The 13,869-nt window shown below is 38.4% G+C and overlaps 1 protein-coding gene across 3 annotated transcripts; it reads left to right on the top strand.

The window, feature by feature from the left end:
* The first annotated feature begins 52 nt into the window (after positions 1-52).
* On the top strand, positions 53-10,536 carry LOC123746920 (pseudouridylate synthase 1 homolog). Of its 3 annotated transcripts, none has more exons than XM_045728835.2 (10): positions 53-131; positions 676-840; positions 3,081-3,249; positions 4,734-4,900; positions 5,145-5,311; positions 6,513-6,619; positions 7,243-7,343; positions 8,160-8,365; positions 9,057-9,242; positions 9,668-10,536. In XM_045728835.2, the coding sequence occupies exons 1-10, from the start codon at positions 116-118 to the stop codon at positions 9,989-9,991; spliced, it is 1,608 nt and encodes a 535-aa protein (XP_045584791.1). In that variant the 5' UTR covers positions 53-115; the 3' UTR covers positions 9,992-10,536. The 3 variants fall into 3 exon arrangements, with proteins under 3 accessions (XP_045584791.1, XP_069177746.1, XP_045584794.1); XM_069321645.1 differs by having other exon boundaries at positions 97-174; XM_045728838.2 differs by having other exon boundaries at positions 97-174; positions 9,665-10,536.
* The last annotated feature ends 3,333 nt before the right edge of the window (positions 10,537-13,869 follow it).

Here is a 13,869-nt window from a genome sequence, read left to right as displayed (position 1 = left end):
TATTATTATTTGCGTTACCGCAGCCATTTTGATGTGAATCCGGATTCCTAGCCTTGCCAGGTGGATCAATGACCCAGATGATAATCCGGATGAAGAGTTTGAAGAACACGAACACATGGCTGTAAACACTGGTAGGCTCCCAGGCTTTCACTTCATTACCACCACCACTAGTTTGTGGGTTTTGTTTGACTTTTTAATCAAGTTTCGTAAATTACTAAATGTATTTGGTGATGATCAATCGGTGTAACTGCTTTTAGTGATTTATTCTGTGACAGGCTCAATATTATTCACTTGTTGAGAGGAGTTCACTCTCACACTTGAGTTAAATGATAGTTATAATTTATGGTATTATATTTGCATATCCTTAATGTGGCGATTTTTTTCAATTAAAAAATTACCAGTTAACTGGAATTACCAATTATTTCACGAGTCTTACTAGGCAAATATTTTTGTTTATTTTAGAGGGCATTATACCGGCTGCATACAATCAGACACGTGATTTCATACATTCATGAGTTTTTCTGTTTGTATAGTGTATCAATCCATATATTTACAGTTTCTTCCTTGGAATGTTTCATTGCATGTTAGACATCTGGCATATTTTGTGATAGACAAAAAAAAAAAAAAAATGTTCAAATTTTTGTACCTTACAGAAAATATTTTATGCTATTCCAGGTTTATTCGGATATTATCGGCTACTTGACGCTGCATTTTCTGCAAAGAGTCGGGTGCCTGGACTACATTTCCTGTTTGCTGCTGGAACTTGTTTACAAAATCTTTCATTTAATTCAATGGCGTCTTCAAAGGACAGTCACGGTGACCTTGATGCAATCCACCATGGTCAGTGTTTTGAAAGGAAATCTTATGTGTGATTCTGTGATGACCTCTAACTATTGTATTGTACTGTATATTGCAGGATCCTAGTGTTTCTTGTAATTTATTTCTTCATCACAAGGCTTTCCATAAAATTAAAAATTTTGGCAAGTTCTTGACTGTTTTTGCTCTTGACACATACTTTCTGTCTCTATCATTGTTTATTTCAATATATTACACTTGACTTCCACTTGACAGATTTGTACTGGGCCTTTCACCCGGTACATCGTGTTTAATAACACTTCAGAGGGAGGTGGGTGAGTTTATAGAGGTGGAGCTCTCATTAATAAGAAGGCAATATAACTAGTACCTGGCTGACTATCTTTTCTGACATAACCAATCTCTTCAATCATGCTGAAACTTTAACCATCAGTGTATTTTAATTCGTTGATAGATATTGTATCGAGATTTAATTTGAACTACAAATTAGGATTAAGTAAATATAATGGATGGTGAAGAGTTAATTTCATTATCATCCTCAAGTTATGTATACAGATGACCATATGCTTTCCGAACACTACTTATCTGGATATGCCAGTTATTTATTTTGGGTTTGTGGCGATAAAGTGGAGAGGTAAGGCGGTTGTCTGAATAAACATGTGATAAAGCGGGTGGGCTTAGTTTGCCCAGTGATTATACTGGGCACCACTTACCCATGTGATGTTATAAACCCATAATATAAAATTTAATAAAAGCAACAGCAGTAAAAATGCCTAGATTTAAAATGTAAATTTTGCCAAAGAGCATGACTTGATTATAGACCTAAATTAATATATGACATTGAAAATGCCTGAAGGAAGTTTAGGAGTGAATAATAAATAAATTATTAAAGCTTTCATATGTCATTAGAAAACAGACAGGCATTTCTTCCAAACCCAAATCTTTGAACAATGAAACAATAAGCGCTAACATGGCTAGTGCTTATATGGGGAGAAAAGAGGTGGGGAGGATGTTAGGGTAAGTGTGATGAAGTCAGGGAAGGTGATGGTTCTCTAAGGTCAGAGACATCAGGGATTGTGTTTCCATTTATATTTTTTGAGTGTCTGGTACTCAGTCGCTTCCTTAGGCCGTATCCTACTCCCCTAGGTAAGCACTGTGTTATTTAGCTCCCAAGTCCCACCTTTGGCTGTTGCACCAAAACAAGTGTTGGGACCGGCACCACATGAGAGCCCGTTCATCAAGCCTAGTCACATTCTAACTACTGATAAAACTACGAGAAAACCAATCAAAAGTACAAAAAAAAGATATGGGCATTGAGGAAGGAACAGAGTGCCTCTCTCAGAAAGGGGCGTTTCAAAATACAGTATAGTTTTCTGCCTGATTTGTAAACTATAGTATTCAGTTGCCAACTAAAACAAGATTATCACATGGAATGAAGCCAAATAAAAACAATGGCAAAATGGAATAAAATTATCAGGAGAAAATGCTAAGCCAGTATGACTAACATTGGTGAGATGCAGCTGCCACAGAATGGTGGCAGAAGCAACTACAGGGGCAGGAAGTAGCTATTGTCAAGAGCACTCCACATCCCAGAACCTCAAGCCTACGAGGAGAGAAGACAGTCGCCTGTCAAAGACCAACTACAGCCCCTGTAATAGTGATATAGGTGAGGAATCGTGGGGAGGTACTGAGGAGAGAGAACCCCGGTACCGTGGGGAGAATCGAGGTTCAGAGGTACCAGGATGCAAAGGTAAGGTCAGAGTTTCAGAATCCCCAAACTCTGATGTCAGTGGATGATTGCAGAAGACTATATTGAGAGTGGTGGACATCTGTAGATTCTAGAAAAGAGCATACACGTGTCGGTGAATCATTTTAACTATTATGTGAAGCATCATGGGCATATAAATCTTACTAGATTGTTCCAGATCCTACTTAGGGGAGTATTCAGATCTTGTACTAAGGAAGCAACTGAATGCCTTACATAAAAAAATTGTTTTTCAGGAAACTGAAAGCTGGATGTTTACTTAATTTTCTCTCTCCTCTTAGCACTAAAAATTGGTCACATGAAGTTGTATTTATACTGTTTTTGCTAAGCAGTAAAGGTAAAATTTTCACTAGTTCAGTCTTGAGGCACTTTATATAATTGTGTTTTATAAGAAGTGTTGGGAATTTCCTTGGGTTTTTCAAGATCATTGTTATCATGTGCTTTGTGTGATGCTATTTCTTCATAGTTAACTGAAGAGTTATCAAGAACTTTCATTAACCAGGAGGGAGTATTAAGCGTGCGCCAGAACCGGAGACAACAGAACCCCAGACAAAACGTATTCATTTGGATGGCTTAGCTGAAACAAATGGCAGGGAGATTGTCAGAAGAAAACGCAGGAAATATGCGTTGCTCCTTGCCTACTCCGGAAAAGGTTATTTGGGCATGCAAAGGTGAGTGGCTTGACTTTATGGAAATTTATGTAACATTAGCTCTATCAAATTATACCTTATAAGCAACTGTTCAGCAAGTTCAAAATAAAATATAAAAATGAGAAAACAGGGCACAGCATTGGGATTGCCATACTATACATGTATTGCATAGGAAACAAGAAAATTAAAAGAAGAAAACTACAAAAATTTAATTAATTTTTTCACAATGTCTTTAATATGTAGTAACCATCAAGCATTTGTATACACTACATAACACAATTTAAATATCCTGGAACAGTATTTTGAATGCAATTATAAAATATAGTGCTATTTCTTTACTTATACAGTAGTACTTTCGTTTATGATTGTAATCCGGTCCCAGAGATGCATCGTCAACCAAAGCAAATTTTCCCATCAGAAATAATGTAAATTGAATTAATCCATTCCACACCCCCAAAAATATTAACTTAAAAATAAATTTTTATACTGAATACCACTCATTTTGGACTACAATACAGTATGTATATCTTACCTTTAATGACGACTCTTGTTGGCATATGGAAGATGGTGAGAAGGAGAGGTGTTAGTGTTTGGAAGGGGAGTCCCCTTCCATTATAATATCAGGCAGTGATGACTTTTCTGGGGTACTCTCTCTTCTACGTTTTGCAGGCATGCCACTAGGACCTGGTTATGGCTCACTGCTTGTTTGTCTCACTAAAAACCTGTCTATTGACACTTGTTTTTCCTCTACGTTGTAACACTTATCTGAAGTGAGACATCACTTTGTCATTAAAAAGGTTAACACAATGGTCTGCTAAAGCTTGATTTGGGTGACATTTTTCAGCAAACTTTGCAATTCTTTGCATACTGCACACTTTTTCTTAATAAATGAGGAAGGTCAAGATCGACCACAAGTACAGTTTCTAAATTAAGCAACTGACATATCAATTGTGACTCTAGCTCTCCACATATGTTTGTCCTGCACACCGCCCCTCCATCGAGTGGGCAGCGGTAGATAGGTTACAATCACTTAGTTACTACCTACAGTTACAAACTGGGAATATTTGGCTAAGATTTCTGGTAGCAGATCATTTTGAATGAAATATTTACACATCTCTGGAACATTTGTAATAGAATTGTCTCAGAATTCACATACAGTATGTTAAAAAAGCAAAAAAAGCAGGCAAACAATGAAATTCTTCACATAGAATTCAAGCACAGCTGCAGTCGTCACTATGCAGGATAGATTTGTAAACAAACTGTTAGTGCCTTGCCCCGTGCCCCCAGTATCACACGCTCGTTCAACCCATATGAGTACGAATAGGCGTTGTCTTCCAAGTAAACTATCATACACCAATTAAAATTTTACGATGAATTTGAGGTCATATACCAAAAAAAACCTTACTTTACGGCAGTCGTCAACCGAGGTTGCACTGTATTAAGTTTATTTTGTTATGCTGAGTATTTTGTCTCGAGCAACAAGAGTTATTGTATTGTGTCCACAGAAACCCTGGCTATCGTACCATAGAAGATGACTTGTTAACAGCCATGTTACGTGCTGACCTGGTAACCGACGAAGGGTGTACGTGCCCTCAGATATTCCACTTTCAACGTGCCGCACGGACAGACAAAGGTGTTTCTGCAGCGCGTCAAGTAATATCACTCAAGCTTCGTAAGTATAAACACAGGAGATACAGTACTGTGAAAAATTGATCAAGATTTTCATTCATGAACAATGTAATATTAGTCTGTGCAGTAATAGATACCTGTACTGCATTTTAAATATGCAGTGGTCAAAATACACTAACAGGTTTGGTTAGTGTGAGTCTGTGTAGGATAGTGGACAGTGGCTTATTAGACAGCTGAAGTCAAGATGATTGGTTATGATATTGATCATCATTACTTTTACTTTTCAGCTGAGGATGTACCAGATATGGTCGGTGCTATCAATGAACACCTCTGTTCTCAGATACGTGTGATGGCTATTCGTCGCACAACTAAAAGCTTCAATTGCAAGTCGTGGTGTGACTCGCGCACTTACTCGTATATGTGTCCTTCTTTTGCTTTTGCTCCTTTAACAGAAGTAAGTTTTGTGCCTGCAATTCTTGGGGTAACCTTTTGAACTAGCAATGAATATGTCTATACTATTCTGTACTTGGTACCTGTATTGTGATGTAAATAATTTTCTATTGTTTATGGATGTCTATCTCTACATGTTTTCAAATACATATGTACTCACCTAGTTGTGCTTGTGATGGTTGAGCTTTGGCTCTTTGTGTTGAATATGTTTGTAATCCAATGCTTCTGTTTTCCTTCAATCAAGTTATGAGCTGATTAGGACTTTTTATGCTAACATATATAAAAAACTATGTCCTGATTGGCCAACTCATTTTTGCATAATTTGACAAAATCTTTTGGGCTTTGAAATTTTATTTTATCTGGAGTCATCATGTTTCTAACTGTATTTTGTTCCTTTTGCAAGTAAGTGACAACTGTCTTGCTAATGTAACACAATGACAAGTTTTGCAGAATTATGTGTGTGCTTGAAGAGCATATATGGAGTACAGTATTAGGAGGATAGATATAATAAGGAATGATAAATGTATGGGCAAGTATGGAATGTGAATGCATGTGTGAATCTAAGTACAGTATAGGTGAATTTGCTTGAGTGGTCAAGAGCTGTTGAGTAAATGGATGAAGTGAGAGTGGTAAATAAAGTGTATGTGACTGATCTTCATGGTAGGAGGAAAGGAGGAAGGCCCAAAATAAAAGTAAGCAGGTAAGGGTTGTAAGTTTGTGATAAATTGCTTTATGCAGGTGAATGACACAACTTTTGAACAGGACTGAATAGAAGCAGTTTGTTAAGAGGCAATGAATAATTGAAAATTTGCTGTAATACCTTAGATTGAGTAGTTCACAGAGAATCCAAGAAACAGCTCAAATACTTGTGAAGCTTTCTTGCTAATGTGTGGCAATACAGTATTGTCATCCCATGTGTTGATTGTGGAAATGCTGTTATGAGAATAATGGATGTCACTATTTTTTACTCTGATTTATAATACTTTTCAATTCTGTATGGTATATGCCTTCCCACCCCATATCTATACTGTAGAAGTGATGATAGGTTTTAGTGTTCTACATATCAAGGTGTACCGTCTATTTGTTTGAGAAAGACCTGTATGCGTGAACCGCCTTTTTATTAATGGCATGCAAAATGGCTTAACTATATGTGATCATGCAATATTTTTCTACAGTACAAGTGTTATTAGATTTCAACATTGCAGATAATGAATGAGGACTACCGTATTACTCCCGAGGTTTTGGAACAACTTAAAGCCACTTTGGAATTGTATAAAGGCACTCACAATTTCCACAATTTCACGGCCCGAAAGTGAGTCGTGTGATTACCTTGGCTATCTCACTGAAACTTGCAGTGTTAATATTAAATGATGCTACATAGAAATCAAACTAAATAGGTCAAGAGTGTTTTTGCTAGAAGGATTTTCAGGATGCCATCATTCTGATGACAGAATGATGGTATCATGGACGATGTTTCTTAGTGCATTACATTTCCTGTAGGTAATTTTGATTGGGTTTTCTTGGACTTTCAGATTATCACGACTATCATAACTATGTATTTGTTTCATAATTTTGCCATACATGGCTCTAATCTTTATCCAGTATAGATATTGTATTAATCACATAGCTACATATGGGTATAATTATTATACAGTATTGATATTAACCCACATAATCTAATTATTTTTCTAAGCTATTCCATTTAGTTGCTCATAATTCAAGATCGTTTTTCCTCTGATAATTTGGTAAGGATCTGGTGCAGTTTAGGCAGGTCAACATTCTGCACTCTAAGCTGGATTTTTTCAGTACTGTATTGTGTGAATTAAAAATAATTATATTACAAAGATAATTAAAATACACATATCAGGTTTTGTATGGAAAACAAACATTGAATATGTAAAATGTATATTAGATGAAGATAGGTAATCTTTTCAGAAAAGCCCAGGATGCAAGTGCGAACCGCTATATCATGGACATAGACTGTGGTGAGCCGTTTGAGCGTGATGGCTTGGAATGGCTCGTTATCAAAATTAAAGGTACTCTACTGACATGTTGGTTCTAGTCATATTTGTTGTTGTTGCATATTAAATTATTATTGCTATGCCATTTTCTTCAGCAGTATGGGGAGTGATACAAGTGGGATCTGTAGTTCTGATGAAAGGAGAGTAAATGATGTGTAAATACTTGCAGTGATCTGTTACACTTTCATCACATTGTGATGAGGAATGTTAAACGTTGACTTTTATACTGGTGTCTATGAGTTAGTGGGAGAGTAGGTGTATGTACAAGTGAAGGAGTAGTTGCTTCATGCAGGTGGAAGAGTAGATGTGTATGTAGGTGGGGAAGAGTTAACATGGAGGGTCTTGGAGGCCTGCTGCATCTCCCCAAGGCTTGGCTGGATCAACATTAGCTCAGTGAGCTACTTGAGGACCCAATAGAAATATACGTTTCATTTCATTGAGTGCTTGATTCTCACTTCATGGGGTAGAGAAGCATTAAATAGGTCATTGAGATAAACATAGAATTTACTGTTTTACCCATTAAATATTCAGTAAAGCATTAAATGTAAGATCTGTGTGTCCTTGAAGTTAGATATCATCTTGACATTCATTATTTTTTTGCCCATTCCCAGTACATGCTTTATATACTGTATAGTAGATGCCAATGCAGAAGTGTGCATTATAGAAGAAATTAGCATGCTCCAGCTCAACAAATTCTGTCTTTACATTATAAAAGTGGGTAAGAATGCATATCTATCAGACAAATTGTTGTCAAACAGAAGAGCCTTAGTATTTACAGCTAATGTATATAAGTATCCTATATATGAATGTTTGTGTGTTATGTTTTCGCAGGTCAAAGTTTTATGTTGCACCAGATTCGCAAAATGATTGGTTTGACAATGGCCATCAGTCAGGGGCTTGCTCAGGCTGACATCATCACCAGGGCTTGGGGGAAGGACCGTGTGGATGTTCCCATTGCTCCTGGGCTTGGCTTAGTACTGGAGGAGCCACACTATGACAAATACAATAAGAGATATGGAACTGATGGCATCCATGAGGTTTGTTATGGTTACAGTAAATTTTATAATATAGGTACAGTACTTATTAGATAGCTAGAAATCTTTGGTTAAGAAGTTTGGGACCCCTTGTGATGTTTACTTTAAGATTATATGACCCAGTTTGGAAAAAATAATCTTCTTGGTTCATAAAAACCAAGGAAACGATTCATCTTAGCAGATAATTTCAGGATGCTTTATATATTGTTTTGGGCTCCAAATATTACATACAAAGATCTGCTGCTTCTGATACCACTTTTCTAATAACTTACACACTAATACAATAAAAATCTGAGCTCTAAAGATATTTTTTTTTTTTTTTTTTTTCCTGCTGCTGGCCATTCATATCTGAGAACAGAGTAATATCAGCCAAAGTGGATGTTGTCGGTTTGATTAGATGTTAATTTCTGGAGTGGTCAAATGAGCTAGGTCAAGAATGGTGCAGGTTTGATGTAGATCATGTGGCCTGTATGAAATCTTCCAGTGTTGTTGGATGCTGACAGTTTTCAGTTAAAAGATGGAATGTCTGTTATAATATGGGTGTAAAGATTGGCTGTCACTTTTGGTAACAGAAAACGTAATTTCAACTTTGCCGTTCTGAGGGAATTGAACTTAATCATATGTCGTATGAATCCAGGGTGTAAATGATGGAGGGACTAATGAAGCAAATATAATTATTGCTATATTTTCACAGCCGCTCAACTGGGATGAAGCAGCACAGAAGATCCAGGAATTCCGCAAAAAATATATTGACTCTTCGATAGTTAACACGGAGATCAAGGAAAAGCCAATGCTCAAGTGGATGGCAACACTGCCCCTTCATAAATTCAACATATCCGAGGTTTCATCAGGAAATGATGAACAACTTGAAAACTCAAGTGTAAGAAGGTTTATTTTTAAAATTGAAGTTTTTATTTGTATATTGATTACTATCAACAAATCTTGTATGTATTGATCAATATAGAGCCAACCTGTCCTCTCGAATAAGACATCATATTTTGATGTCAAAACCCCAGTGTCAAAATATGGTTGACAACAAATCATAGCATCTTACAAAATTGATGGGATGCTATACTGTACATGTTTTCTAATAGTGGGTCCAATGATTGAGTTAGGTTAGGCTCGGGCAATTTAGTATATAATTTTTGTGACATTGTGGCTATTCGAGAGGATGGGCTGAGCAGCAATTGACCCTATGCATATAAAATACTAGTTAATTTTTTTTTTATATTTTATTAAGCAGAAGTGTACTCATAATGATTATAAATGTGTGTAATGTGTTGTCTTCTTAATATTCTTCAGCAGGCAAGGACACCTTTGGGTCATGCAGCAGCAAGGCTGGCAAAGTTCCGGGAAGCGGAGAGTCAGGACAGAGGTAGTGATGATGATGCCGAGGATGAGGACGAAGGGGACCTGGACCAGTATAGAGTAGTCCCTGTGGTGAAGGTGGTGGAAGCTGTGCCACAAGAAGCAGATTTGTGTGTGAATGGATCTGATAAGCATGTGGCAAATGTGGAAAATGGTGTAGGAGATGAAAGTGCAAACAAGACTGGGAAGGATGTTGGTAATGTAGAAGAAGAGAGTATTACAGACAATAAAGAAAAAGTGTATGACGAGAGTAGTGGATAGAAAAAGTCGCTGTTTATCTCGTGGGTAACATTTATGTACTGGTAGATGAATTGAGGAGGTACAAGCATCAAATTGGAGAGGTGAGTAAGCTAGACAAATAGCTCCTCATTTGTCCTGTCGCCCTAATATATATGGATTTTTTTGAGGGTTGAAGGCCCAATGCTAGACCCTTTCAGTTGTTCTGTGCCTCCAATGTCTCTAGTAAAGAACATTCTTGGTAAAAGCAAGAGGCTCCTCTGAAGCATGATTCATTTTTTGGTCATTAAGCCTGTATTAATGTTGATATAATAATGCTAGCTAAATATTTAAAAATTGGTCATTTTTAATGTTGATATGTTTTTTTTATAAATTTCAAATCTTTATCAAACTATATTAAACTATGTGTCTTTGTATAGTTAAAAATGAAAATTATAATGAGCGTTACAAAATTAATGAATATATGTGTACTGTATATCAAAATCCATGTATGAATATTGTAAATTCAAATTTTTATGAATAATTCAGAAGGTATGTTTATATTTGCTTTAATATATGAATGTATGAAAGTAGTGTATTTTATTTATTAAACAAAGCCTCAAATTAACATAATTGCGCTATACCAAAATTGCAGGCATTGAACTAAATTTTGTGTTCTGGTACTCAAAATTGATACCTATTGAGAGAGGAATAATATATGTTAACTAAGATGGTGACAGTGCTCAATGACTATCCATCCCAATTTAGAGCTGAAAGTTAACCCTCATAAAATATATAGAGTATTAACTGTTTCCCTGCCTCTGACCTTACGCATAAGTACTTTAGCTCAGGTTTGCCTTGTATTACAGGCGGACACTTGGATGTTGTCCTTGGGTCTCCAGGATGTGTATTGGTATGCCCTATTCACCTGAAGTACAGGGACTGGTTAGGTTTCATTGTGGGGCATCAGATTTTTGTTCTGGGCTTTGACTTTTGGCTTGAATCTGACTCTCCATGTTTTTACTAGATTGGCACAAGTCTTGGTGACCTGGCTTCGTCTCTTCTCGTTCGTTCTTCCGCAACCTCGATCATTGGCTGGGTTGGGTCCCCAGCAGGTCTGTGTTGTCAGCTGGCCAGAGATCTGTTTCTTTCCCAGCTTGCCAGGTTTGGGTGCTTGATAGACTGGTGGGAATCCCATTTGGTTCTGTCTCGGGTATGAACTTGGCCGGGCCTCATTTGGGACTCGGTGTCAGTGTCCCTGCCTCCAGTGGCTTTGTTCCACCTGCAGCTTTGTCACCTTCAGGTGTTTGATCAGCTCTGGGTGACTTCTTGGTTAGTCTAGTGGTTGTGCAGGAGCTTGAACTTTGCCTGCATGATTTTTCCAGTTGGGTTGGGTTTGGCTCAGGATGTTGTACCGGTTTCTCCAGTTCCGCCTGTTTTGCCGCATCCTGGACTGTCAGGTTCAGGCCATGATTCTCCTTCATCAGGTCTTGTTTCGCCAGCTTCTTTGGGCTTTTCAAGGTTCGGGTCCATAGTGCCGTCCTCTCCTGTCGATCAGTGTGTTCACAGACACCTCATCTCTGGGTTGGGGCTTGATGATTATCACTCACCAGGCTGTCCAGGGTCTGTTCCTTTCAGTGCATAGTATTATGTGTGAGTTTGCTGCTGTGTGGCATACCCTGCAGAGGGCATTTGCAAGACATTTGGTTGCTCTGAGGTTGACTTGTTCATATTGGAGTGGAACAGACGCCTTCTTTTCATTACGCCATTTCCTAATTGTGAAGCCAAATCGAGTTTTTAATCATAACTATCACAATTAAATACTGTATGTAGACAGTGGGGATAAAAAATGTTAGCACTAAGGTCGTAAATGTTAAGGCTGACCCCTACCTCTCTACCACTGATATACAGGAGGTGCACGTGCACTGGGGGACAGCTAGTTGTGCTCACCTAGTTGTTCTTGTATGGGGATTAGTTCCTTTCCTTAGCTCCCATCTCTCAGCTTTCAATCGACTGGTGTATGGATTCCAGAGGCTATTGGACTGACAAATCCACCATTAAAACTGTGAACGGAGTCTGTCTTCGACATTCAATTCTTGTCACCTCGACGTTTGTGCACGCGTTGGAGACACGTTCATGTACGTGGTTGTTTGTGTGTATGTGCATGCTTGCTTGCATGTATGTGCGTGCTTGCTTGCACATATGTGCATGCTTGCTTGTGTGTATGCGTACGTGCTTGCTTGTGTGTATGCGTGTGTGCTTGCTTGCATGTATATGCATACTTGCTTGTGTGTATGTATTCACCTGGTTGCGCTTGCGGGGGGTTGAGCCTCGGCTCTTTGGTTCTGCCCCTCAACCGTCAGCCAACAGGTGTACAGGTTCCTGAACCTATTGGGCTCTATCATATCTACACTTGAAACTGTGTATGGAGTCTTCTTCCACCAATCTCTCTACACCCGCATCCTCTTCCTGAATTTCATCTCCCTATCCCTCTACCTCCCCCATCCTTTCCAATCCCTTTGGACATCAAAGAAAGAAGTCTCCACCAAATCACTTCCTAATGCATTCCATTTATTAACTACTCTGACACTAAAAAAATTCTTTCTAAAGTCTTTATGGCTCATTTGGGCACTCAATTTCCACCTTGTGTTAAATAAACTGTCTTTGTCTACCCTATCAATTCCATTGAGAATCTTGTATGTGGTGATCATGGCCCCCCCCCCAACTCTCCTGTCTTCCAGCAATGTGAGGTTTAATTCCTGTAGTTTTTCATCACACCTCATTCCCCTCAGTTCAGGCACTAGTCTGGGGGCAAACCTCTGAGCCTTCTCCAATTTAGTTTTATGCTTGACGAGATATGGACTCCATGCTGAAGCTTCATACCCCAGAATTAGTCTGACATACTTGGACTATAAAGTTCTGAATGATTCCTTGCTCAAGTTTCTAAAGGCCATTCTTATGTTGGCCAACCTGGTATATGCCAATGATGTTATCCTCTTGATGTGGGTTTCGGAGGACAGGTCTGGCATGATATCAACCCCTCAGGTCTTTCACTCTGATTCTAGAAGAATTTCATCTTCCAAATGATACCTTGTATCTGGCCTGCTCCCTACACCTATCTTCATTATATTACATTTGCTCAGGTTAAACTCTTAACAACCATTTCTTGGAGTATTCCTTCAGTTTATCCAGGTCTTCTTAAAGCTTTATGCTGTCCTCCTCTGACTTAATCTTTCTCATAATTTTGGCATCGTCAGCAAACATTGAGAGGAATGAGTCTGTACCCTCTGGGAGATCATTTATATATATCAGAAACAGAATAGGTTTGAGTACATAAGTATGTGTTGTCCCCCTGGGACTCCGCTTGTGACTTCATGCCAATCTGAGGTCTCACCCCTCACAGTAACTCTGCTTCCTATTGCTTAGGGACTCCCTTATCCACTGGAGCACCCTATCAGTTACTTTTGCCTGTTTCTCCAACTTATGCACCAGCCTCTTATGGGGGACCATGTCATATGCTTTCCGACAGTCCAAGAAAATGCAGTCTGCCCAACCTTTTCTTTCTTGCTTAAGTTTTGTCACCTGATCGTAGAATTCTTTTAAACCCGTGAGTCAAGATTTACCCTCTTTGAACCCATGTTGGTGGTGTGTCACGAAGTCCCTTCTCTCCAGATGTGTTACTAGTTTTTTACTCATGATCTTCTCCATCACCTTGCATGGTATACATTAAAGACACTGACCTGTAGTTCAGTACCTCTTGCCTGTCACCCTTTTTGTATATTGAGACTAGATTAGCCGTCTTCCATATTTCCGGTAAGTCTACAGTCTCCAGTGACCTACGATACACCATGGAGACAAGCAACCAAAGTGCTTCTGCACACTCGTTCTGTACCCATGGTGAGATTCTGCCTGGACCAACAGCC

The sequence above is a fragment of the Procambarus clarkii genome, chromosome 10 (genome assembly GCF_040958095.1).
Source record: "Procambarus clarkii isolate CNS0578487 chromosome 10, FALCON_Pclarkii_2.0, whole genome shotgun sequence".
Lineage (NCBI taxonomy): Eukaryota > Metazoa > Arthropoda > Malacostraca > Decapoda > Cambaridae > Procambarus > Procambarus clarkii.
This window is presented reverse-complemented; position numbering and strand designations above follow the sequence as displayed.

Coding starts and splice junctions, on each gene's coding strand:
- LOC123746920 (XM_045728835.2), top strand. Junction 5,312..6,512: donor CTTTTGCTCCTTTAACAGAA/GTAAGTTTTGTG, acceptor TCAACATTGCAG/ATAATGAATGAGGACTACCG. Junction 8,366..9,056: donor GAACTGATGGCATCCATGAG/GTTTGTTATGGT, acceptor ATATTTTCACAG/CCGCTCAACTGGGATGAAGC.